The sequence below is a fragment of the Nylanderia fulva genome, unplaced genomic scaffold, assembly GCF_048542155.1.
Source record: "Nylanderia fulva isolate GAGA-0341 unplaced genomic scaffold, ASM4854215v1 Scaffold6, whole genome shotgun sequence".
Lineage (NCBI taxonomy): Eukaryota > Metazoa > Arthropoda > Insecta > Hymenoptera > Formicidae > Nylanderia > Nylanderia fulva.
Genome location: NW_028190698.1, coordinates 2,114,122 through 2,139,920, shown reverse-complemented (window position 1 = coordinate 2,139,920; position 25,799 = coordinate 2,114,122). Strand labels below are relative to the sequence as shown.

Below are 25,799 nucleotides of genomic sequence, written 5' to 3'. Positions count from 1 at the left end.
TGCATTATATTCCGAATGGCGCATAGGATAATAGAGAAATATCGATAATTGCATGAATGGGACACGTTTGATTAAATACCGTGACTCTTTCTCTCTCTCATATGGGTTTTATAATAACTCATAAGCTAAACAATTGGTTACAATTAATTGTTTACGACACATACTCGTAACATCATAAAAATTTTCAATTAATCGAATTATCTTCAATGTCGCAAAATAATTATTACAGAGCAACGAGCATAAAAGCTCGTTCAAACGCTGACTTTTAATAACATTAATGAATAAATGACCGCAAAAAATTAATAATAATATATCGCCTAATATAAAAACTTGTTAAAAAAATACAAATAATGTAACGCGCGAATATTAAAAAACTGATATACTTTGGCCGTATCGAGAATCGCATAATGCCTTAGTGATGAATGCTAGGAGAATCGATACGTGACAATTTGTTCAATTTCTTTCCCTTTCTCACACACACACATCTATACCCACCCACCTACACACACACACACACAATTCTTTCTCCCATTTCGCCTACTTTACAATTAAGACACAACAATGCAAGTGCTAATACTATCATTTGTGCAGCGAGTACGATCGCGCTCGTGTGTACGTGTGTGTGTGTTACGTGTGTCTCTATGCAGGTAACACGTAACAACACTCTACGTCGGATGCCAGAAAAATATAGACTCGTTCATATCCGGTTCTTTAGCCGGGATCCCGTCTGACATGTTGCATTTGTACAAACGGGCATGCCAAACAAACATGTCAAACGCACCGCAAGTGGCCCGCAACGCGGCTCTGCAACCTTTTCACCTCCCTTTCTCTATTTTCAGGTTCCGTTTATGAACAGCGCTTCGCAAATATTATAAATATTTTCCACGCGTGTTATTTACGTGTTCCGTGAAATTTGTTTAAAAAAAAAAAAAATATATATATGAACGATCGTTCTAATTATCTCGGTTATTTTTAATTAGACGAAATTCCCCCATAATTCTAGCGTGCGTTCATTAGTGCGTCCTGGTGAGAAAGAGAGATTCTTTTTTCTCCCTTTTTTTTTAGTAAACTACTTTTTTTTTAAACTGCATTGTGTGACTCTCTGAAATTAAAAAGCGCTGTTGAAAAACTTTCGAATCTCGTTCATCGCGCGCAAAATGTAACCAAAAAATGTAACGAGTGACCCCCGAATGGCATCAGAGTGCGAGAAAGTATTCGTGTAATACGTGGAGAGAAAATTGTTTTGACGTACCTATATAAAGAGAGCTCTTCGAGAGCTACTCCGTGAAAAACCTTATCGGCTCGCTACCTTGTTGCGGAGAGGACGAATAGTTAGAACGGGACCTTCTCCTGGACAAAGTCGCGATAATTTTACTACTTCTTGAACTTTTCGACAAAGTCGAAGACGCTCACTGGGTGCTCACAGCGATCCCCCGAATACTTTTGACGAAACACGCTCGCGTTTCTCTCTCGCGCAAAGGAACGTACAGTGATTTCATCCGCCGTTCTTTGAACGAGCACGGAAATTCTTTGCTCTACTTAGATTCTTCTTCGGCGATCTCTCTCTCTCTCACTCGAGCAAGTTGCGCGCGAATCGATGGATCGCGATTATTCGATGAAATTGATTTCAGAGCGACGACGATAGCTCGTTCGTTCGTTCCGCACGAGCGCCCTTTTCCGAAATCGAAGCGGAAACGCGCCGGAAAGACACGTTTGCCTTTTCTTCTCTCGTCTCGCTATAAATCTTTAACCCTTCCACTCCCACCGCTTCCTACATCGTCGTCGCCCTTTTTCTCCAACCATCTGGATCGCGGAACTTCCGACTTGTCGCGTCAGGACTCGCGAGTGACAATTAAGAGACAGGATATCCCTCTCGCAAAGGATCTCGCCGGCTAATAAAGAGTATTCTTATATATATATATATTTCATTTTCATCTCGTCGCGATTTTTCTTTCGCGTAAAGGAAAAAGAAAACAAATAAAAAGATCGAGTCAGTCTTGCGTGACGGTGCCGTTGTACCGACTTGGCGGTGAGAGAATCGATCGATCGAGACGACTCTCTCCCACCGGGAGACAACACGCGGGATCTATTTTATTATATCGTTCGACTCGCGACAATTTTCCACCCGCGCGATCTCCTCTTCCGGTTGCTCCACCATCTTCTTCTTGTAGGACGTCCTCCCTCTCTTTCTTTCTCCTTAGCTGCTCTTAATACTGATCTCATCGTTGCTTACTTTCGTAATCGTAATTATCGCCATCCTCTTGCAATACCATCTCGCAAATGAAAAACATATTCTCTTTGAGGGAGGAAACGCGCTCACTCTCTCTCTATCTCTTCTTTCCTCGGCATATATTTTCGCCTTTTCTTTCCTTCGGCCTTTCCGGAATACCTTTCTCCCGCTGCGTCCTCCTTCGGCCATTCTTCGAGCACTCTCTTCGGAAAATAAGGAATATATTCTCTCTGAAGCAAAGCACGATAAAAGTCGAATGGCTCTTCTCTCTTCATCCCTCGGCCGTTCTTCTCGCTTGATTCCCCATCCCTTGCCGCGCCTTCCCATCCTCTATCTCTCGAAGGTAAAAAGTGATCCTGGCCGGAGCCAATTATGTGAAGTATCTCATAAGGAGAATAAGCGTCAGCGCCATAATGGCAGAAAGATTTGGCGTCGAGCTACCACTGAGCATAGCACATTTCTCCTGCGTGTAGGGCGCGCAGTGTGCCTGTAACAAACAAGACGAGCGATTCGCCCTTCCTTTAGAACCCGGTCGGCCTCGTTATCGACTTTACTACTAGTAGCTAAGATCGTTCCGTTCGCTATCTATATATATATATATATATATATATATATATTTATTTGCGTTCCTCTTCTCTTTAGTTTCTTTTTTTCTACTTGATCTTGCCTTTCAGGTATCTCTAGACTCTTTCTTTTCAAAAATTAAGAAGCAATGGCGAAAGATTTCAAGTAGCACAACTTCTTATTCCGACTCAAATAATAAACTAATAATAATGTTGAGCGATGTGAGTGAAAATATAGAATTTACATTAGATATGAGAGAAATTGCTTGCTTCTCAATTTTTGCAGTAAGTGCCAGTGAAAATTAATGAAAAAATATATAATAATAAAAAGTATTAAAATTTAGTAAATTGGAACATGAGTTACCTTAAAATTTTATCGAAGAAAAAAAGTCAAATTTAAAATCGTATATATCCGATATTGTAATAGCGAAGAAAATTAGGAACGGAACAATTAATCCAAGTATACTCGAGACATACTTTTAGCGTCAATAATAAATACAAGATTGATGTAATACTCACTTTTAGCAGAGAGGTTGACATTCTGTCGAGGAAATCCTTTGTGAATCGCGCTGTATCGTCGCCACACTGACGGCGGACTGTATGATGAGAACATTCCAAGTATTCCGTGAAGGCACTGCAAACACAAACAAATATCCCAAACTCTATTGAGAATCCTCTTTTTGAATGTTCAAATTGGATAAAACATACGGTTACCAATTGCGTTTGCAAAATGCTAGCGCAAATGCAATAATTTGAAGTACAAATACCGCATAGAAATCATGTTATTGTTTCAAAATTATCGTAAAATTGCAGAATAGAAAAATATAAAAGGACAATACGTTTAAAAAAAAATTTTTCAACTTTTCGCACAAAATACATTTCTTTCGAATTGTCCGTTTTTGCGTTGATCGGAGTGACCTTTTTCTCTATCTTTGCAAAGGGAACGTCCACGATAGCTTAAAATTGGATCTTTGCGGAGAGACAAAATGACGCGAGAAATGTGTTTTTGCAGATCTGTTATCCACTTTCTCGGGGTCAGCATTGAGTCACTACTTACATCTCCTCCTATCCTTTTTCCCCATCCTATCCCTAGTTCTAACCCTTTCCGCGAGAGATGCGCAAGTTCAAAAGCTGCAGTAGACCGTGGCAGAGATACGCTAATGACATTACGTCCCTTCTTCGTTGTATGTGTGTGTGTACAGGCATCAGCGTGAAACTTCCGACCTAAAGGACTGATTACACTCTTTTTGCGCGAGTCCTTTGAGCGACGCCCGTCGTTATTAATGCAGTTGTTTCGCCCGGCGAGCTCTTAAGTGTTAAATTATCGCAGTCGAGAGGATTTTGACATCCTTTTACTCTAATGCGAAAACGTCGGGATTTCGAGTATTGCTTAATAAACCCATTTGTTCGTATTTCGTGCTTTACTCCGCCAAGATCCTTCGCGTCGCAACTTAATTCGATTTCTCCTTACCCGATTTGATATCGGAAGAGGGTTGATAATGTAATGATAATAACGGTATTATATTTGGCAAAGATCCGCCATTGTGTTCTCGAAACGCGAGAATATGAAGCGTATTGAGAATGCAATCAATATAGCGCATGTGTTTTTTTTTTTTTTGCACGCTGTACACCTTGAATCAATTTCCTTAAATTATTGACATAATTGCAAATTAATTATCCTGGAAAAGCCTACCAATTGTAAAGTCCAGAAACTTTAATCGGACAATCTAGTTTACGATTTTATGATCGCGAGAATGATTTGTTATTATCGAGTCTCAATTATTCCCTCTTTTAAACAAATATTATATTTAAATAAATATGTCCGGTTGAAATACATTTTTGCATGAATATGTTCTGTAATAAAGATTTAGTGAAACTATTTCGCTCTATTTGCATGACGGAAAAATTGATAATCCGTAAGGACGTAATAAAATTCAGATAAAATACTCGTGATAGAATCTAACATTTTGAAAAGTGACTAGGTCAAATTGACTCGGGCTTTGAGTTCCAAGCTTTACCTCCGCGTTGCCAAGCTAACAAACTTTCCCGGATAAGCAATGGACCGTAAACGCATCCCTGTTTATACAAAGATGTGTAAATTTCGATTAAATGTGTATACCGATTTTACATATAAATTTTATTAGTGTCATTTAATTTTAATAATCGCAATTAAAACAAAATCCCTCCGAAAAGATGTGCAATTATATACATTTTGCCATACTTTGATAATCACGTATCTTGTTTTTTAATCAACTACATTTATATCCCAAGTCATTATATCCCAAGATAGCACTGACTTATCAATATATCAATGTGCTATTTGGTATATAATTACAATATAACTACAATGTAATATATGTTATACATTTTTGGTTGATCTTGTCAACTCATTAATATAATTAATCGATATGATAAATGTGACGAATACTTATATATACGTAAAAAAAAATTTGTTGGCTCACCAGCAGAGGGACTTGAGATCTTCTTGCCTTCCCATCGTGCGATTCGAAGCCTTTTCCATCTCCAGCGTAGTCTTCTGATACGTTTTGTAACACATCTCGTACTCGGCCTTGACTTTTTGCATGCACGGGGCGTGTTTCAAGAATTCTGCAAACAGAAAATTTTATTTCCCTCTATCGGACGACTGCGTATTGGCCGGGAATATGCGGGAATCGATAATGAAATTCCGCGGTCAATCAGGCCACGACTCTCTTTCTGTTTCTCTCTTTGCGTCGGGGAAATGTATAATCTAATAATATCAAAAATAAAGAACTACAATTACGTACGATTAACTAACTTCGACAAATCGCGACCTCACAATTTATAACAATATAATTGCGAATAATAGAATCACATATTTCACTTGAAAGAAAAAAATAAAGCGTATAATTCGATCGCTACGCCTAGATTAAAAGTCAAAATCGATTAGAGAGTCTCGGAGCTTTTTTTCTGCTCCCCGAGTTCTATTCCTATAGAAAAACAATCTAGCTTTATATACGTGGGCGAAGTCTATAATTACAAGAGCGTACACGTAGATCGTTGACTGACGCACTAATCATCTCTCTCTCTTTCACTCCTGTCATCTTTTGTGATCATGCTTTTATAGATGAAGACCGCTTCTCCTCCCTCTATATAACCGTCTTGTTTACGAGCTTCACGTCACGCGCGCCAGTATCCGGCACGAGGAGAAATCGATATTACTCTACTTGCTAACGATTCATTATGTTACACGATACTCTCGTCTCCGCCAGAGAGGAGAGTACATTATGAAGAGTCATGCCGGCTCGATCGACCCGCGAACAATCTATGCGATATTCCTGTAATCTCGAGAGTGCCGGATGCATTATTGACTCTAGTGCCATCTCCGACTGGAGACGGACAGTTTGGAATTGCATTGATGATGCGCGCTCGATGCCCAATTGGCAAACGGTTTTCCGAAGCCTCTGGCTTCTGCGGCACATCGTTATTCGCGAACAAATCCGATAGCGAAATCCACTTTTGCCATATCACCGAAAAAAGTATTTTCCTCGAAAGCATTCTTTATATAAGTCCTCTTAATAGATGTTTTTAATGAATAAGAATATTTCCATCTTTGATGCCTTTTAAAATATCCTCTTTAATTAAACATATATATTTCTTATTTTCTTTTTGTAACTTCAGCAATAAATATAAATATAATAAATTAATGATAAATTTAAAATTAATTAAATTAAATTATTTCAATTTATAATATATTTATAAATTTAGATTAATATTAAAAATTATATAATATATAAACAAAAAATGTGTATTTAATTATGTCAATACATAAAAAATATTTAATTATGTGTAATATTTATATATATATGTAATAAATAACAAATGGACAATATCCCATTAAGTATAGATTCTTGCATGTTAAGAATATCTCTTTAGAGAATTTTTCTCTTAAATTGAAAGGATCCTTTTGGCGCCTATTTTAGTGGCATATATTTAGAATAAAAATACAATTTTTCCGATCATATAGTTTTGCACAGACGCGAAATGAATCTTTCGAGGTATAATTTTGAATCGACATCCGTAAATCGTACATTAATAACGCACGTTCGATAAAGGGAAAAAGCTCTCTCTGCCTTTCATCATCTCTGTCATTTCTGTCTGCGAGTGTGCACATACATACCCCTCTAATTATACTGAAGTCTCCGAATTTCTCTTTTAATTTCGCGTATTTAATTTCACCTTTCTCCGTTTTTCAAATGAAATTGTTAACGCTTGTAACATTTTGAATACATATAAAAAAAACCGTAAAAGCGTTTAGCTAGAAAAAGAATTGCTCCGCTTTTCACCGAAAATTTGTATTCGTGATATTTAAAATAATTTTTCTCTCCTCTCTCTCTCTCTCTCGTTCTTCTTCTGTCGCGACTCTTGCCAACTACTCTTACGACGATTGCGATTTTTTTTTATGGAAGGTGCTTTAATCGGTTCGATGATTTAGACAAGAGTGCACTTACCGTCTTGATACGGGCCGTCGTGGCAGAGTTCCATGATGGCCTTGTTGGTGCCGGTGTAGAGCGAGTTGAAGTGCTCCCTCTGTTTCTCCTTCATGCAATTGATCGTGTACCTCGTGATGCATTTCATACCGGCCTCGAGATCGCTGCAAACGAAAACAGGAAACCGATCCTGGTTATTATATCAGATATTTATTGCATTTGAGACGGTGAAGATAAAAATCTGCCAATCTAATAGCAGGGTTAATTTTCGCGAATGGAAAATTGCAATTGCGTAAGACGTAATAAACGCACATCGAGAATTCTGGCGTCTATATATATATATAATTTCATATATATATATATATATATATATATATATATATATATATATATATACGTTCGAGCTTTTGGCGCAGGAATAACTTTATTGGGCAACGTGAACGGAATGCCTGCCAATTGAAACGGAAGGGTAATTATACTTGTGTTTGAAAGTATTTCGAAAATTGTTTATTACTTTTATTTGTTTTATATTGTTATTTATATATACATTTTTTATATGGAATTGCATTAATCGGAATAGAGAGATTAAATTATCAATTTTGGCAAAAATGCATGGCCTCCAAAAATATCGTGTTTGTTTATAATCGTTTCTGTGAGATGTATGAAAAATAATTTTGCCAGAGGGTTTTTTCTCTGTTAAACCAAAATTTCTTTCGGAAGATATTTTTTATTTCCCTTTAGTGAAAATATAATAAAATAATAATAATAGGTATAGTTTTTTGTTTTTATATTAAATTATGCTTTTAATTCTCTGATTGGCAAAATATTGTGATAATTTTTATTGCAAAGATTTTCAATGATATATAAATTTGAAAAAACGCGAATGTATATTAAAAACGATATCTGCTTTCCGAAATGCACTTGAGCGTTACGCATTTCTTCCGATTCAATTGATACGAGATTCAAAGACTATCCGATATATTATATACACGTATATACGCATACAATTCTCTCTCTCTCTCTCTCTCTCTCTCTCTCTCTCTCGAATCTATTATTGAACCGCGAGAAACAGAAGCCGGGTCGCGTCTCGCGAGACGAGCCTCTCTCTCTCTCTCTCGTCAGTTGCATCCCCATTATAAATATGACATCACAAACGTTAGATTGACTCTCAGGATCCATCTGAACCGTATCGCCCATCAAGATTGTTCTCAGCCGAGTTTCTACGACAACTATAAATATACGAGTCAATATTACTGTATCTGTCGAATAAGAAGACACGAGGACACAAGAGAGAAAAAATCGATATTTGCGCGATGTGTAAGAGTGCATGTAAAAGAATTCCATCCGTTCCGAATCGACTTAGTATGCAGGCGAGTATCTTGAAAATTGATTATGCAAATCGTCCAATTTGCACCGGTGTCATCCGTCGTTTCGGGAAACAAAATACCGCGCGGTTTCCGCCATTTCTGATATAGAATATCCTGCTGGTATATAGTTACGGTATTACTATAATTGCACGTGGAAATTGATGATGATTGCGCGGAATGCGAGGTATCGTGATTAATAATTTGTCGTATCGGACGTATCCGAGCGAGGCGTAGGCTTGCATGAAATTTAAAGTTCCATGAAACGGAGGCGAATTTCCTCCAGGCCCAGGCTAACAAATTGCTAAAGCGTAATAAGATTCCACGCCGAATTCGCGGGGGTTCTCCGAAAATATCGTACAAAATATACCGGCGGCTCTCCTGCATGCAATCATCCACTCAATTACATACGTACCATCTCGCGCGAGCGCGAGACAGAGAGGGAGATATATGTATATATAGATTCGAACTGATCGAGCGCCTCCGAGTTGCGATAAAGCTGGAGCATCGACTCTGATACGATCGCGATTTCGGACCGAATATAATAGACCGAAAGCCGCGGACGCGGAATGTCGGATATTATTCCCCGGCCAATTTCCAATTTCGCCAAGAGCCCCTCTACTTTAGCCTTACGTTCACACGAACCGGTACGTTTGCGTACGAAACGATTTTTCTCCTCTCTCTCTCTCTCTCTTCAAGAATCCGCAGCGGGATGATTAATGTTTTTATATATATGCATAAATGCGGATAAATGTAAATGTGAAAAATGATATGGGTATAAAATCGCCAAACCCAGTAAACAATTTTTTATATATAATTATATACAAATAATTATATAATTATACATATATAATCGTAAAATTATATATGAAATATGTTCATTTTTATACATAATTATATAAATTTATATATAAATTATAAGGGATCATATATAATCATGTCAAATTATATATATATATATATATATATGAAGAAATATTTATTATATATAAATTTATATAATTTTATATTTGTTATATATAAAAATTTTTTTACTATGGAAGACGCGACATAGACTCATGGGCGTCCGTAGAAGACAAGAAGGCAGAAGCGAGCATTTGCCCCCTTTGGTACCTATCATTAAAAAAATTATTTTGCATTTAATATACAAAAAATTAAATTTAAAAAATTAAGAAAGAACAAGAAATGAGAAAAAAAATTCAATCGTGCTCCCTCCTTGAAAAAAAAAATCCTGCGGACGCCCATGGAGAGACGCTTCTATACCTTCTCGCAATTAATCACGGTTAAGGTCCCGAGAATTCCGCGGCAATTTTAAAATTGATCCGAGAACTCGAGGGAACTCGAAACAATAAGAAACGACCGGGCATTTTTCTTGCGGCGACGGAAAATTTGCGACGAAGACGTCAAAAGCATATAAGGGAAAGAAAGATCGTTGTCCCGGAAAACTCTTCGGGGGCAGCGTATCGCGTTCTCGCCCCTTCATGGAAGATGTAAAGAAGCGGGACAGATAACGCGACGTTTTCGCGCTCGAACGAGATCGGTCCCACGCGCGAGTCGGAATAGAATAGAAGGGAAAACTCACGGGCACAGTTTGTTGAGCTCCTCCTTTTTCGTTACGACGAGACTCAGGTCGTTGCTGCTGATTTTCTCAAGGGGCCTGGCGCACCTCACCAGCTCCTCGTGTCCGCACTCTTCACCTCGGCAGCTAGCGAGCACTGAAACAGAAGCGCGATAATCGGGTTAGCCGAAAGCAGAGAGAGAGAGAGAGAGGTAGGAAGAGAAAGAGAAACGACGTGGTCGAAACGTAAGGTACGACGAGAATCCCTCGATGCAACTCCCAACCCATCGATAACAACGTTATTAGTAAGGGAATCGCAAAGAGCAACGCTGCTCCTCGAATTCGATTAAGCGCGCGCGCGGAATCGATGTTGCCGTCACCGTGTTGCGGTGTGATTGCAGCGGAAATATCAAACAAGTTTAATTGACGTGGAAACAATGCAGATTGCACCCGGAACTTCATACTCGGACGGATACCGCTCTCTCCCATTTTCATGAAATTGTCGTGTCGCGGGACCGAATCGTCGTATATACATATATATATATATATATATATGTGTGTGTGTATGTATATGTATGCACACGCCTGTCCACCGAGACGTTGTTATTTCGTCGAAAGAAGAGCCGGCATATTATACTTTTTTTTCTCGTTATTAGAGGAGAAAGAACCGTTTTCATGCACGGAGAAAATTTTCTCTTATACAATTTACCCTATGAAAATCATGGTAATCGTGGGACAATATGGTATTGAAAGAACTTTGAACTTTTCTGATTGATATTTATCACAAATAATACTTTTTACCATGTATATATTATTTTTGATTGTGATACCATAAATTGCAAGAATTTTGTAAGATTTCTCTGATTCATCACAATAAAAAATATTAATATCTATACCACAGTAAGACATAACATATGTCCGATTAATTTTACTATGTACATATATTGATATTTTTTGTCGTAAATATTAATGCGAGAAACTCTTCCAAAAATTCTTCCAATATCATATCGCCCCATGATTTTCAGGGTAAATTCTAAGAGATAATTTTCTTCGTCCCACTTATGGAATAAAAATTTCGAAATAGCCAACTTGCGCTTCGACTTTTGACGCGAGAAAAGAACGAGCGAGAGATTTCCTCTTTCACCGGCAATAAATTTTTTTCCAACGCTTAATTCGCTAAAATCTCGCGTTTATATATATTTTTCTCGACCGCCCCTTCCTTCCACCCCTTCTTTTATCTCCTCCGCATCTGTCCATCATCAAATTACGCGAGGCAGATTCGCCCGGATCTTTTGTATCTTGAATTTTGAAAATGAAATTACGATGTGGCGCTAACAGAGCATGCCCACACACGCACACATATATGAGATGCACTCGCGTGTGTGTGAGTATCGGTGGTCACACGCGAATTCGGGATGCAGGATAAAAAACACAGGAAATGCATTCGCCGTCCGGACTAATGATGACGAATGGCGCGCGATATTATCACGGCGTCATGTGCCGTTGGCGAAAAACCATTCGTTCATATTAGGAAGTTGATTTGGATTTAATGGAGGGGAGGGAGAGAGAGAGAGCATCGCGTTTGCCGTGCTTTTCCAACTTTTGGAAATTCATTACCAATTATGCCACGGTCTGCGAAACTTTATATATGTATGTATTATATATACACGTACATGCGCATACAATCGCGTAAAAATTCTCGTTTTAATTCCGGCGCAAGCTTTTTACGCGAATTTAAAGTCGATTTATCTGAAGAAAATGTACATTTTCGAGAGAGACGACAAATTTTTTAAGCGATGTTAAATTGATATTGAATACATATATTTTTCGAGATAAATCTCGAAATTCGGTGGAATTCATTTTGAATATGAGAACAAATAGTTTGTTCTTCTAATTGCGATTCGTGAATGGAATTACAACCTCGAATACTATTGTTGTCTGAGATTTGAATTAGGTGAGACGCTAGACTCTAAATCGATCAAAGAATTTGTCACTAAATTAAAGCCGGAGATTCTAGGACATCTTATACAGGGTGTCCGGTAACTAACGGACCAATGATTTTTCCTTAGCAAAAATGTTGAGAAGTCAATATAATTTTCGAGTTATAAGCGATTAAAAAAAAAATGGGTTTTTTGAAAACTAAAGGTTTTGGAGTTAAAAGTCTAACATAATTACATTCTTCAGTTAATTTCAGGTAGAGTTTACTATAATAAAATTTTAATTTAAGGCTTGGCTATAAAGATACATAATGACAAATATTGGAAAGTTGTAAAAAACGATGACCTTTTTCGACATTTTCGCTGAGGAAAAATCGTTCCCAAATTGACCAAAGAATCCACTTGTAATCGTTGGTCCGTTAGTTACCGGACACCCTGTATAAATACTCGAGGGGATAAAAGGAGCATCGTATCTCTGGCTTTTAAAGGGGCGAGAGCACGAATCTCGGGACATTTTGCCCTGAAATTATGAAGCACCTTCGCGCGCGAAAGAGAGAGATAGAACTTACTTCGTAATAAACAAGCCATTGTAAGGAAAGGGTGAGATGGGGAACAGGGTCAAGATCGACTTTTCTCTCGACACCGCCAAACGAACTTATAACTTCCGCTCGAAACCGATTACCCGGAAGTGCCACTTTCCAGGTAATAAACGAGAACTACCAATATAGGACCGCTTCGCTCTTCTTCATCCCTCTCTTGCACCAATTTTCTCCCTTCTCCCTTATCCATCTCCCTTTCCTATGTTTGCTCTAGTATAGAATTTCTGTGTACGCGCGATAATAGGAAAGTGACGTTACATTTCGCCGTCTCGTGAGATGAAAAGTCTAAACTAGGATAAACGAGCCATATAATTAAAGCCAAGAAGCGTTCCAATTTCTCTCCCTCCTTCTCGTTTGTATATTATGCATCTCCCAGAAGGTATATTCGAGCTATCGAAATGTTTTATGCAAAAGATCTCATTTGATTGTTTTTTTTTTTTTTTTTTTTTAAACATTGACGCAAAAGAAAGAGAGAGAAAAAAGCAGAAATTAAAACGAAGCAATATCGGTACAAAAAAGAAATTTATACGGATTAGCAATTTGCACGGCTGGCTTTTTCCGTATAAAGAGAATCTTATAAAACTTTTGCGCCAACACTTTTTCGCACAAAAATTCTCGGACTACTGACTCGGCGCTTTTAGAGAGATTGAGCTTTCGATATATCTCGGAAAAGGATTACTCGCTCGTATATAATAGCGTATCAAATAATCTTTGTGATCCACGCATTGTGTTTGGAAACGTGGGATACGTCGGGATAAACATTGCAAATTAATGTTTGTAACCGCTGATGCTACATCGTTACCAAGACGAGATTGTTAAAGCACAACAACGGTAAACAACATCGCGAATCTCGTCATATTTGAAGAGAGGAATCGTGTATTTCTCTTTTATTGAAATTTGCCATTTATTTCAACACAACAAATTAGGCTCGTGAAAAAATCTATAACGATAATTCAGAGATACCAAATATATAATTTGCATATATTTCTATGATAAATCAATTAAACGTTAAATCATGAAATCCTTAAATATTTTGTCAACAACGAAAAAGTTCGAAAGTTAAAAAAACAAAAATTTTAATCAATTATACAATCTGCATTATGTATACGATAATCGAAACAAACAAAATATATTGAAATAAAATAACACGACGATGAAAATATAAATTAACGAACACACTGTAGATGAATCGATTTTTAACAACTCAAAAAATTAGCGTGCTGGAAGTCGAGGAAAAGTATATATTTATTTAATAAAAAATGTCAAATTATTGAGACAAATGTAGAATAATATGAAAAATCCAAAGATAAATAGTAAAATTTCCTGACTTTTTTTCTCTGACAATGCCCGGTTTTCCAGATTTCCCTGACCGCTGGACACCCTGTATAAATAAAAACAACATAAATCCTTACAGTCCCGGGACAAATTGTCCCGTTTAGACTCGAAGGAATCGAAGGGTTCTCCAAAGTATGAGGGAACGAAATTTGTCTCTCATATAACCCCGGGAAGATTCATGTCTCCCGTTTATTGTTTCGCGCGCGAACTCGCAAGTTTCTTCGCTGAACTCCGGTCAGAGAAAAAAAAGAGGAGTGAGAAAAATTAGACAGAGAGGCGGAAAATGTGCGTGGGAGGGCCAAAAGCGCGAATATTTGGGTATGCGACGCACGCAACGCGACCGCACCAGCGTCGATTCGGCGATGCGTGCAACAAACTAGGCGAGCGGCAAATCCCTCGTGCGGCGCCATTAAATTTAATTACAAACTATCGAAATTATCGAGAGAGCCACCGCATCCCCGTCGCGGATCGGCGACTCTCTCGTTCGGTAACGACCGAACGGTTCGACGAGCCGTCCGCGAAACTGCCCCTTTTCTCCCCTTCCAACCCTCCACACATATATATATATATATGTGTATAGCGCCGATGCAATCGTTTTGTAAAACGAGCGCAACAATGGGACGACGGACGCCGTCTGCCCGCGATAAATCTATAAAATCTGTCCCCTTCGATGATTAATAAATAGCGCGGTTTTGTATATGCGATTTGTAGAGGGACGATTTATAGAGTGTGCGGTCGTCGATTTTAACTATACGTGCCGATAGTCAAATGCTGAAAAGTGTGTCCCCGTTTTTTTTCTGCAAATATCACCCTCCACATTACACACAGTATAATTTTTTTTTATATAAATAGAGAAAATATATAAAAATTATATCAATGTAAATTTTATCAATCAAATATACATATGTATGTATACGATATCGATAAATAATAAAATGTTTTAAATCTGAAAAAAAAAAGCATACAACTCTGTCCAAGCGATACTTGTCGAAATCAATTTTACGAAAAAAAAGTGAATATCCTTTCTCGCGAGATGGTCATCCCTAGTGACACGATATGATATATCGCAACCTATTTTCCCGTTACCGATCACTCGTGTGTTTCGTTCTTCTTTTGCTTTCTCTGCTCGGCTAAGATATCACTTGTGACAAGAGGATACCCGACTTATACGTGCAGAATATAAGAGTTCCGTGTATAATTCTATCCCGCACCTGCGATTCTCTCACCGCAAAAGAACGAGAGAAATAAGGCGAATCATTATAAATATATCCAGAGAATTATAGTGACAATTTCAATTTTAATCGCGTCTAATAAAGTCCTTTCGATTAGCAATCGAGCTCGGGTATAGTAATTACGAGATCGTAATGAATTCGTAATTAATACTATTTTTAACGCGTCCGTTAGCTTTACATATTTCTCTTTAATTCGATTTGTATACGTATTGACACAATTAGTCAGCGTATATATAAATTGTTGTTACACGAATCGCTATATATTTCACACTACATCACGTTAAATTAGATTCTAACGATCCTTGCATAGCATTCATTAATTCCGTGATTTAATTTTATTCAATAAACAATCTATTTTGCATCAACAAACTAGTTTTTATATAGCAGACTAAAAAAAGTTACATTCTATACTAATTATACATTCTATACTAGTTATATATTTAAATATAGTTATTAAGTATGATATATTTTACAAATTAATTTTTTTCTCGCATTCCTTGAATACGGAATGAATCGAGTCATTAAAAGCTCACGCGATTAATTGAGTCTCTTTTTTTTACGAGAAAAGAAGACTGCAAGTCACTGGGCATAGGAATGCATTATTCGATTGTTAAAAGCAAAAAGCGATCTCGTCAATAAGCTGTCGATGCGACATGACGTACGCGCACATGTGTGTCTTCGTTTATCTCAATGCTAATTCGCGGTATTCACGCGCGTGAACCTACGTGGGATTGTATATGGCAGCAGGAAGAGGTCGTTGGTTAGGGCTTGTATTTGTAACGAGGCGAAGAGATAGGGATCATCGTACGATGCCGGTGCGACCAATCACGAGCGATCCCGTAGGTTGGCCTTGCTAAATACCCGCGCAAAGCCTACAGCGCGTATATCACGCATGCACGCGCGCGAGTGTCAAATCGCCGCGAGGCGACGAGACGTGACGTGACGTCACGCGCGCGAGTTATAATTCGACGAGGCGTCTTATCGTCTCTCGCGGCAGGCGATTAAGGTGATCCTAAACGTCTTTCAGAAGGCTGTTATTTCTTTCTTTTTTTATCGATTAAATATGATCAACTATAAATCTATATATTTATTGGATTGTTTTTTTACCTGAAATTAAAACGCTTCCTCCTTTGTTAATATTATTGCTTGGTTACAGAACTATGAATTCTGAGAATTATAACCGAGATATATGAGACTGTACAGATTGATAAATCTTTTTCTTGTACAAATTTAAGTGTATTAATATTAACAAAGGAGGAAGCGTTCTAATTTCGGGTAAAAAACAATCCGTATAGCCAATAAATAGATTTATAGTTTATCTAGCCTCATATTTTATCAATAAAAAAGAAAAAAACAAACTTCTCAAGAACGTTTAGGATCCCCTTAAACCGGATTTAAAAAATCAGGAAGTTTCGCGTTAGAGAGCGATTTTTGAAAGTGAAATTATTTTTATATAAAAAAAAATGTTCTCTTTCCTCTCTTATAATTCAAAACTCGTAGTTTCTTCGCTGCAATCAGGCCGGATTGTGACGAGAGAGCGAGGAATTGTGTGAATTTTCTTTCTTTTTATTTCTTCTTGCAAAATATATATGTCGAAAATAAACTAGTTTTTTCGTATTTTTATATTTGTACAGTTCGTATTCGATAATATGTTAATAAATATACTGCAATGCCTTTTTTGTTATTCTTGGTTTACTTATCTGCATGTTTTTTTTGTACACACTTAAACAATTTAAAATTTAAAATTATAACAATTTATTATAATTCACGAAACGTGTAAAGGAAATCCTCGGTATATTTTCAATCTAGACGACCGAAAAAAACTACATTACAAAAAAACGACCATTGTAGAAAAAAAAACTAATTTGATTATGTAAAAAAAGACGCATTATGTAAAAAAAGAAATTCACATAATTTGTTTTCAACATTATAATATGACGTATGGGAAATTAAGTCTTAGGACTATATAATTATGCACATATGATCTTTAACTTTGGATTATAGAAAAGTAAAAAAGCATCGCTTTTTATGCAATGCACGTGTCAATGGATACATTTGCACAATGATTTGCGGATTTATGAAATAGCGCAAAGTCAGTATCATCAGATTCTTCTCCTAATAAATCAGTCACGTCATTAAGATTAGAGCGAAACGAAGCGCATATTAGCGCTATCTAGTTTTAAAAACAGTGATAAGGTACAGTCAATCAATATCAGGTAACGTGGATTTCAACTACTAGTTTTTCATTTTTGCTTCTTATGCAGCTTTTTATCTCTTTGCAAACATTATTTCCTATTGGACTTTTAAAACATTACTTCCTTCCTATTATCAAGTGCATCGTCAAATTTAAACGTATTTTTGTTCACGATGCTATACTGTCTCATTAAATCAATGAAAATAACTCGTTTTTTCGTCGAAGATGTCCGATAAAAGTGCGTTAAATGTCAAAATGTGAAATTCGAGAAAATATCGGAAACGTATGTAAATTAATTTTTGCTAGATTTTTTAAATACGCGAATCGCTTACGCAGAATATATATTTTCGCGAATATTACATTATATAGAGGAAAGATTATAATCCCCGGCAACGCGAAGACCCGTATCAATCTCCGAGTCGCTGCTCTTAAATTTTGACAAGACCAAAGGCGCGCAACCCGGCTCCTAACAATAATAGGGATCGTCCAAAGCAGACGTGTATCGATTACAAGTAACCCTTGTGTTCATTGTTTATAACCATGACAGTGCAAGGAGCGCCATTGTCTGCTGTTTCGTGAGAAAAGCGAATATACCGCGTTTATACAAGTCACACAAAATATCTCGGAAATGATTGACATTAGGAGTGGCGCGAGAAATAGTTGGTAGCCCCTTCGGGATGTATTTTAAGTGAATGAAATTTCTTATTAATGAAATATTCGTTTTGAATTAGCCGGCGAACCGGAGCGGCCTTAAGTAGACTGAACGAGAGACTGACGATAAGAGAGATAAGGATTTACTTCGTGGAAAAGACAGAGAGAGAGAGATATATAAAAAAATTGCTGTGAATAAAAATACCCGGCGAAGTCGGTGAAAGACGAGTCTTATCTTATCTCTCGTGCGTAAACTCGAGAGATGACGGATACGTCGACGTGTGCGATTTCACGCTTCGTTTGCTCTTGTTATAAGTACTCGTGAGAAAAAGAGAGAGAACGAGATAGATGAACGGACGAATAGATAGATTAATGACGATGACCCTGGCTTTCCCTCTTTTGCGTGCCATCGTCTCGCGTGACTGACCTATGTGAGCGGAATTGCTGCGCCTACAGATATTTTCAGTTTTTAATTAATTGAATCTCATGCGAAATAAGAAAAATGACGTATGAAATTCTTCCATCGGCCTTGATTTAAAAGTTCTAACAATTTGTATTATTCAAATTTGTAATATATATAGAACATTTTCTCTGAGAATTTACCCTGAAAATCATATGATTGTGGAACAATATTGTAAAAACAAAATATATATATATATATATATATATACAATCAAAAATAAAATTAATGGAACATTTTATATTTTATTATGGTAGATATTAATATTTTTTGTTGTGGTAAATATTAATTAAAGAAACTTTTATAAAATTCTATCGTTATATATATATATAATACTATATATATATATATATATACAATCAAAAATAAAATTAATGGAACATTTTATATTTTATTATGGTAGATATTAATATTTTTTGTTGTGGTAAATATTAATTAAAGAAACTTTTATAAAATTCTTCCAATATACCATATTGTCCCATGATTTTCCAGGGTAAATTTTAAGAGAAAATTCTCTCTGTGCGCAGAAATGGAAATATTCTAAATATAATATAAAATATGTACATATAAATAATAAATAAATCTAGAATGTATGTAATATGAACAAAAAGAATATATAAATATCGAATAATTTAATCGCGCAAATTAATAACGATACAATATTGATCATTTAAAATTTTTTCTTCTATATCGCGCTGAAGAATAAAATAATCTGTAATAATTTCCTTGTCAGCACGGATATTTTTGTTACGAGTCGCGAACAGGTCAAAAATGTCTCCAGAATGCTGTGCTAAGGGATGACGCGCGCGTTATAATAAGATAAAGTAGATCCTGGTTCATGTTATGTAGTGTCTGCGAGCAACGTTAATCTAATCGACGCACTATATTAAGCCGTTGCGGTACATCCGGGTGAACTCCACATTTTAGCACAAATTATTTTGTAATCGCATTATTAATATAAAGAACGCGAAGAATTCGACATAAATATATCGTATACATAATATAAATATATGTATAAATTTATATTAAATATATAATTAAATATAAATATAACATACATATAATTATATCATAAAATAAAAATTATATAAAATAAAAAACTATACAATAAAAAATATATATTTTTCTTATATAAATGTATATTATAAATGGGACACATGTATTTACAAGCACAAACTTTGATAGTGTGTCTTTCTACCTCGGAAGAGGAAACTCTATATATTGATTTGAAGAAAGACGACGCATCGGTAATCCGGGGTTAATAAATTGAAACTGTCGTTGGCAACTTGCACAGCCTTTGATCCAGATAAGACGATCTGTTCGCACCTTCCTTCCATTTAGCGTGTTTCATACCGCGACTGACTCATCCTCTCGTTACAGTTTAGATTTAACTAACATCAATTTAACGACGCGCCATTCGTATTATCGGATATTAGTGTTAAATGACGCCCTGATTGAAACATACATTTCCCTTTAAAACGGCGACGCGCTTCTATATGCGCCGGTTACATCTCTCGCCTTTGTAAGTGTAAATAAATCACTGTACGTGACGATATACCGTATCGATACAGGTTTTGGTGGTCGTGAAATTGTTACACTCGATAACCTATATGGAACAATTGTGATTTCCTTTAAAACTGTCAAATCAAAATATTTCATATTAATATTTATAAAATTCACGATATAAAATATACAATCGCGTTTAACGCAGAAAAATTGTAATTAAAATTACATTTGTCCAGAATGTTTTATATAAATTTTTACAAAAAGTTGTATATGTTAACGAGGTGTATATGTATGTGTTAGAGATAATATAAATTAATAATTAAATAGAATCAACAGGTCACCATGCAATCAAGCGCGAGCGTAACTAGATCATTTTTTATAATTTACATATTTCTGAAATTAAACCGAAAAATATGTTTTCATTTAGCAAAAGAATTGCATTATCTATTATGCAGCAACTCGTTACTTTATTTTATGCCAGGTTCCTTTCTCACAAATAAAAGATGAAACATTAACTTTAATTGTAGTCTTTTGCACTTTCGCTGCAACGGGAAAATTTGCGCTAATTTTAATTAATTTACTTCGCTTTTATCGCTCAATCTCCATTTTCGTTCCTCCTCTTCTTTTCAGGTACTATATTACTCTTTTCCGCATCGTTTCCTTATTATATATATATATATCTCTCAAATTCTCTTCCATCTTCTAACTGCTTCTATACCTTCGGAACAAACACGATGCGGCGTAAACACAGAGTAAACCGCGGAATTACTACCGTGTTTATAAAGGAAACGGGGAAACGAGATGCGAGACAAAACACACATATATACAAGCTTATTACAGCCGCGAAGAGGCTCAAACATACTGAAAATATTAACGTTAGATATCTAACGTGAATTCAAAGTCAGTCACATGATTCGTCGCGTCGTATATCATATCTCTCTCTCTCTCTCTCTCTTTTCCCCTCGCCACGCAACAAGTCCTGAAGCACGTAGTTACGTGTTGGAACAACCTAAACTCGGTGGAATGCGTGCGCGCGCGCGCGAAAGAACCGGCTGTTCTCTCTCTTTCTCACACCTGTCTGTATTTCGAGAGACGTAGGTTTCTCCGCTCGCTCGTCGAGGAAAAACGACCTCGGTCGGATGTCGCGGATGTTTTTCGCGTGGCGTGATGTGGCGCAAGGTATACGAGTGGTGTGAGTGGCGCGTGACGCGCGGCACTCACACGCGCGTGCGAGTGCGTGTCGCCGCAAAAGTGAGGTGAGACTCACGCCCATACGCTCGGCCAATCGGCGCGCGCTACGTCATCTCGTACGATGTAACGGAGCGAGTCGCCCACGTGGTCTCTCGCGCGCTCGAGCGCCGTCGCGTCGCGTCTCGGCTATTTCGGTATCGGTAGCGAGAAGGAAAGAGAGAACTGTCTCGTCGTAAAAGGAACGAGATCCGAAGAATCGTCAGACGAGTCAGCTCTCGCTCTCGCTTCTTCTCTCTTCCCCTTACTCGTTTTTATCGCATTATTATCGATTTAATTATTTATTAATCGGTCGATTACGCGCATTATGTCAGATAAAAAAATAGAACTGTATGATTTGTGTCTATATTTATATTTACGTATTTAAATTTAATCATTGACGTGACGGGAGATGTGAAGATTAATAAATTCCGCCGTAAACAAGTCAATTATCTAATAACATGTTCCTATATGTACAGCGACGCGACTCGAGCTCGCGATGATGTAATCCGACGCTTGGAAAATGCGTCTGAGAATTTATTTAATCAAAACCGACGTCATATACCTACAAACAACGTCACGTAAATGCCGTTATATGTATTTATAATCGAATTAACTTAACCTGCTACTGCTCGCGGAATCGAATTGCATCGATGCGAGATTAATATTTACAATTTCTCTATCGCGTCGAAATCGGAAGCGGCGACAACAGACACTCGTATCATCATCTTGTTTGTCCATTTTCACGCGCGTCACGAGATGCAGTATACAACTAATAGATGCCCCGAATGTGAATTCAAGGCCGGCAGGCGATTCTCGTCATCGCATTCTAGATGATTATTAAAGACACGTCGTAAACACAATTTGTGCAGAAACATCAAAACGGTTCTCTGACGACGAGGATAGAAAATCAATCGCACGTGGATTCTGAGCTTCGCATATATTTTATATATATATATATATACATATAAATATTTCCTTCCCCTTGAGAGCTTCTGCCTGCGAAAGCGACTTTAAATTTGGAACTCGATAATTCCAAACGTATACATGTGTGTGCTCCCGCTCAATTTAGATCGAGTTCTCTCTCGCGTACCTACACGTGTCAGTCGTTTATTTCAAGAACGCCGTAAAGATCTGTATATCTTCTTGGTTAATCGATAATAACATATTTTAAATTGCACAATCGAGCGAGTTCCTTACAATTGATCGTTGAAGTTCGCGTAGATCGATTCTTTAAATTTCATAGCTTGGAAAACGTATATATATGAGCACGTTTCACGCGCATTTATTTCAAAGATGCCATCAAACTGGTTCTTAATCGACGTGATAAATTTCTCAAGTCTCTCGTAATCGTCGCGACATTAATCCGCTATTTGAAATTCCGACACGTGTCGAAAATACGTCGATTACATTTCATATATATGAACGAACGAGAGCAATAAATTTCACACTTTTTATCTCGACTTATACTCGAATTGTCATTGTTTGAAAACTTAATTTCAAATATAATTTTGACAGCAAGAGTGTCATCTCTGTCTCCTGTCATCGCAAGTTATCTGATGCGAAGGGGAAAAGAGATTGACGCGCGTTTTTTCATCGTATCTAATTAATATTTCGCAAGATTTTTGCAGTCGATTCGCGGATTTTCATTCGTAATTCTTTTCAATCGCCGAGTGGATTTTTTCGGTCGCCCATCGACACTGACAGATTAATGGCTACTAAAAAAAAAATCGATTCGCCTCGCTATCGAAATAAACGAATCCCTCCCGGAACGAGAGAGAGATGTGAAGGCAAGAGAGAGTCGGACGCGACTAATTGTCGGAAAGCTTTCCTTTGTTCTTTAAAATAGTCGGGGGAGGAGATTATCTATCTAAACCCCTCAATAATTTTCGGTATACGTCACGTCGAAACGGATACGAAAGATAAGGCGAACAGGATGTGCGCGCAAACTTATCTGCGACCTAATTCGATAACCCTTTGCCGGGTCGATACTTTGAGACTTTTTCGCTCGTGTCAATCCACGCTCTAAATTAAACGTCTCGATTTTACAGCGAGGCTAATTACGTCGGTATCCCCAAACGAGGCTGAATTAAGCTCCGCAGCGAGACATTTTCCGCGCGACAATTTTCCCACCTTTTCTTTTTTCTCCTCTTTTTTTACGACCGTTCTCGCCGTTAACTTTAACCGTAGTTTAACCGATCGTTTGTTCCTCTCTCGCAGGAGCGGGAAATCGCTTCGACAAAGTTAATTTCGCCCGAGATTAATTTCAAGCATAATTTGAAGTCTCGTTAGAAATATTTGCACAAGTTCGAGGATTGAAAGATCTCCTAAAAGAGACGTGACCAAAACCAAGGTGACCGAAGATTTGAGAATCTCATTAAACTCACCCAGCCTCGGGCTACACGAGCTCTTTCATCAAATATATATATATATATTTTTTTTTTTATTTCAGATTCTAATTTTATCGGAATTTGACATCGTTGACATTTAACCGAATGCTTTCGCGCCGCGTCAGCTGATCGATAATTTCGCGAAACCGACAAACGTCATAAAATTCTCGCGGACGAAATGACTAACGATTCATCTCCCTTTTTCGCTTGTTCTTATCGCAAATTTGCGACGTCGCATCGTGCGCGACCCGCTTTAATCTGTACGCCGTCGATCCTCCTCCTCTCTTCCTCCCCCTCCCTCCGTTATGCACTTGAAGCTGCGTCCTTGACCTAGGTTTCGCGAAAGAGAGAGACCGAGGTGTCGCGCGCACTTATTACGTTCATTCCGAAACTGACGTAAGCAAAAGAGCAATAAATAATCACTGCGGTGCTAACTTTGCGTTTCGTTTCGCTAACGCGCGCGTTCTACATTAAACCAAAACGTGATATATTTATTATTCTTTATTATGATTATATTTATTATTATTTATTATGATTATATTTAATATTATTTATCTTTATAAATTGGATCTAATTACATATGCATTTCATTGATCCACTGCGTGAATTCCCTGTGTTGCCATACAATTTAAAGACGCATTTGGCCGTCCGATGCGATGATATAAATATCGAGCGCGATGATTCTGTTATTTTTCCGAGAATCTGCTCGAATACATGCGAAATTGTACGCGCGTGATTCGTCATGAATGATAACGAGGAAAGCTTCGTGTGTATAACGAGCCGGTGCGATGAAATAATTATCACGTAAATATATATATAACAATCCTTTCCGGAAATACCTGCATTCCGGAATCTTTAAAGGTTTTTTTCACGCACCTCGGACGTACTGTCAACGCAATACCAGTCACAAGAATAGACGAAGCACGTGACGACGACAATGGTTATGTCAAGGAGGGAGAGTCCGGATGCGGAAACGTAAGGCGATTAGCGAAAAAACGAGGATTAGTTCGAGAGATTTCGAGAAAGCGCCAACTTTTTTATGTATAGGCGCATGTTGAAACGATAATCGAGGAAAGACTCTCATGGTTGATAGATTTAAAGACGAAGCTCGGGAAATAAAAAGGTGAATAAATACTATAATTTTTAAATAGATATGCGTCCTCCAGATTTTATATATTGTACATCGAACGTTCCGAAGATTCAGCATTGCTCACAAAAAATATATCTATATCCAATTAAAAGATCTCCGAGAATGACATACAAATTTGTCCGTCTTACTTTCTACACTCAACGAGAATCAAATGTGCTATATATAAACACGAGAATGTAAGAACTGAATATTCGAGTCCGCGTAAAGACAGATAAGAGACAGAAAATGAAGTAAATAAATGCGGAAGATTACGAGAACGTAACGTCGTTCTTAAATCATCGGCTTTAAGACGCCGGAGAGAACAAAAAAAAGAGCTGAACAATACTCACGAGAATAAAGGGCGGTCATGAACAGCGCGACCCAGGACAACAGATTCTCCATAGATGTTTTCATGTTCTAGCCCACTCTCGCTGGAGAACTCGCTGTTATACGTACACGCGGGGTGTAGGTAGTAGTATATAGTAGTTGAACGAGAAAAAAAAAAGGTCCTTCGTAACTGAAAGTCGGCGCGGCTACAACGACGCAAGAGAAAGAGAGAGAGAAGAAATCTAGAAAGTGTATATAACTGTGACGTCGAACACACGCACGTATATATGCCCTTTACTCGGTCTTGGAGTTCTCTCTCCTTCCGCGAGCCCTTTCCGACGCGACACAGCGATCTCCTGGACACACCGCGCGAACAAGCGTGCACCGACTGACTGGTGAGTCGCGCCGCGCCGCGCGTCGCGCCGAGTTTTCGAAGGCGCCAGCGCGCATGCGTCGATCGCTCACGCCACCGGTCGCGCGAATCTGTCCGTCGTCCTCTTTCTTTTCGTTCGCGGTCTCTCTCGTTCACCAAAGCGAGTCTCCTCGCGCGTCATCGTCGTCATGCACCTTCGTCGCGGTCGCCGCTGGCGCCAAAGTAGTTACAGCACCCGTTCAACTGGCGTGAGAT

General features: G+C 37.7%; 1 protein-coding gene across 1 annotated transcript; it reads right to left on the bottom strand.

Moving 5' to 3' along the window:
- Positions 1-1,905: 1,905 nt before the first annotated feature.
- Positions 1,906-25,549, bottom strand: LOC114940716 (uncharacterized). Its single transcript, XM_029315463.2, has 6 exons — positions 25,195-25,549; positions 10,209-10,341; positions 7,284-7,426; positions 5,256-5,400; positions 3,313-3,427; positions 1,906-2,717 (listed from the first exon to the last, which is right to left on the bottom strand). Exons 1-6 carry the CDS (start codon positions 25,256-25,258, stop codon positions 2,601-2,603), a joined length of 717 nt encoding a protein of 238 aa, XP_029171296.2. The 5' UTR covers positions 25,259-25,549; the 3' UTR covers positions 1,906-2,600.
- Positions 25,550-25,799: the final 250 nt, after the last annotated feature.

What these genes read in the sequence shown, in the direction of transcription:
- LOC114940716 (XM_029315463.2), bottom strand. Translation starts at nt 25,258, where the DNA reads ATGAAAACATCTATGGAGAATCTGTTGTCCTGGGTCGCGCTGTTCATG. An exon ending in CGACGGCCCGTATCAAGACG is followed by an intron (nt 5,401 to 7,283) that starts GTAAGTGCACTC and finishes TTCTGTTTGCAG; the next exon opens with AATTCTTGAAACACGCCCCG. An exon ending in TGTCAACCTCTCTGCTAAAA is followed by an intron (nt 2,718 to 3,312) that starts GTGAGTATTACA and finishes TGTTTGTTACAG; the next exon opens with GCACACTGCGCGCCCTACAC.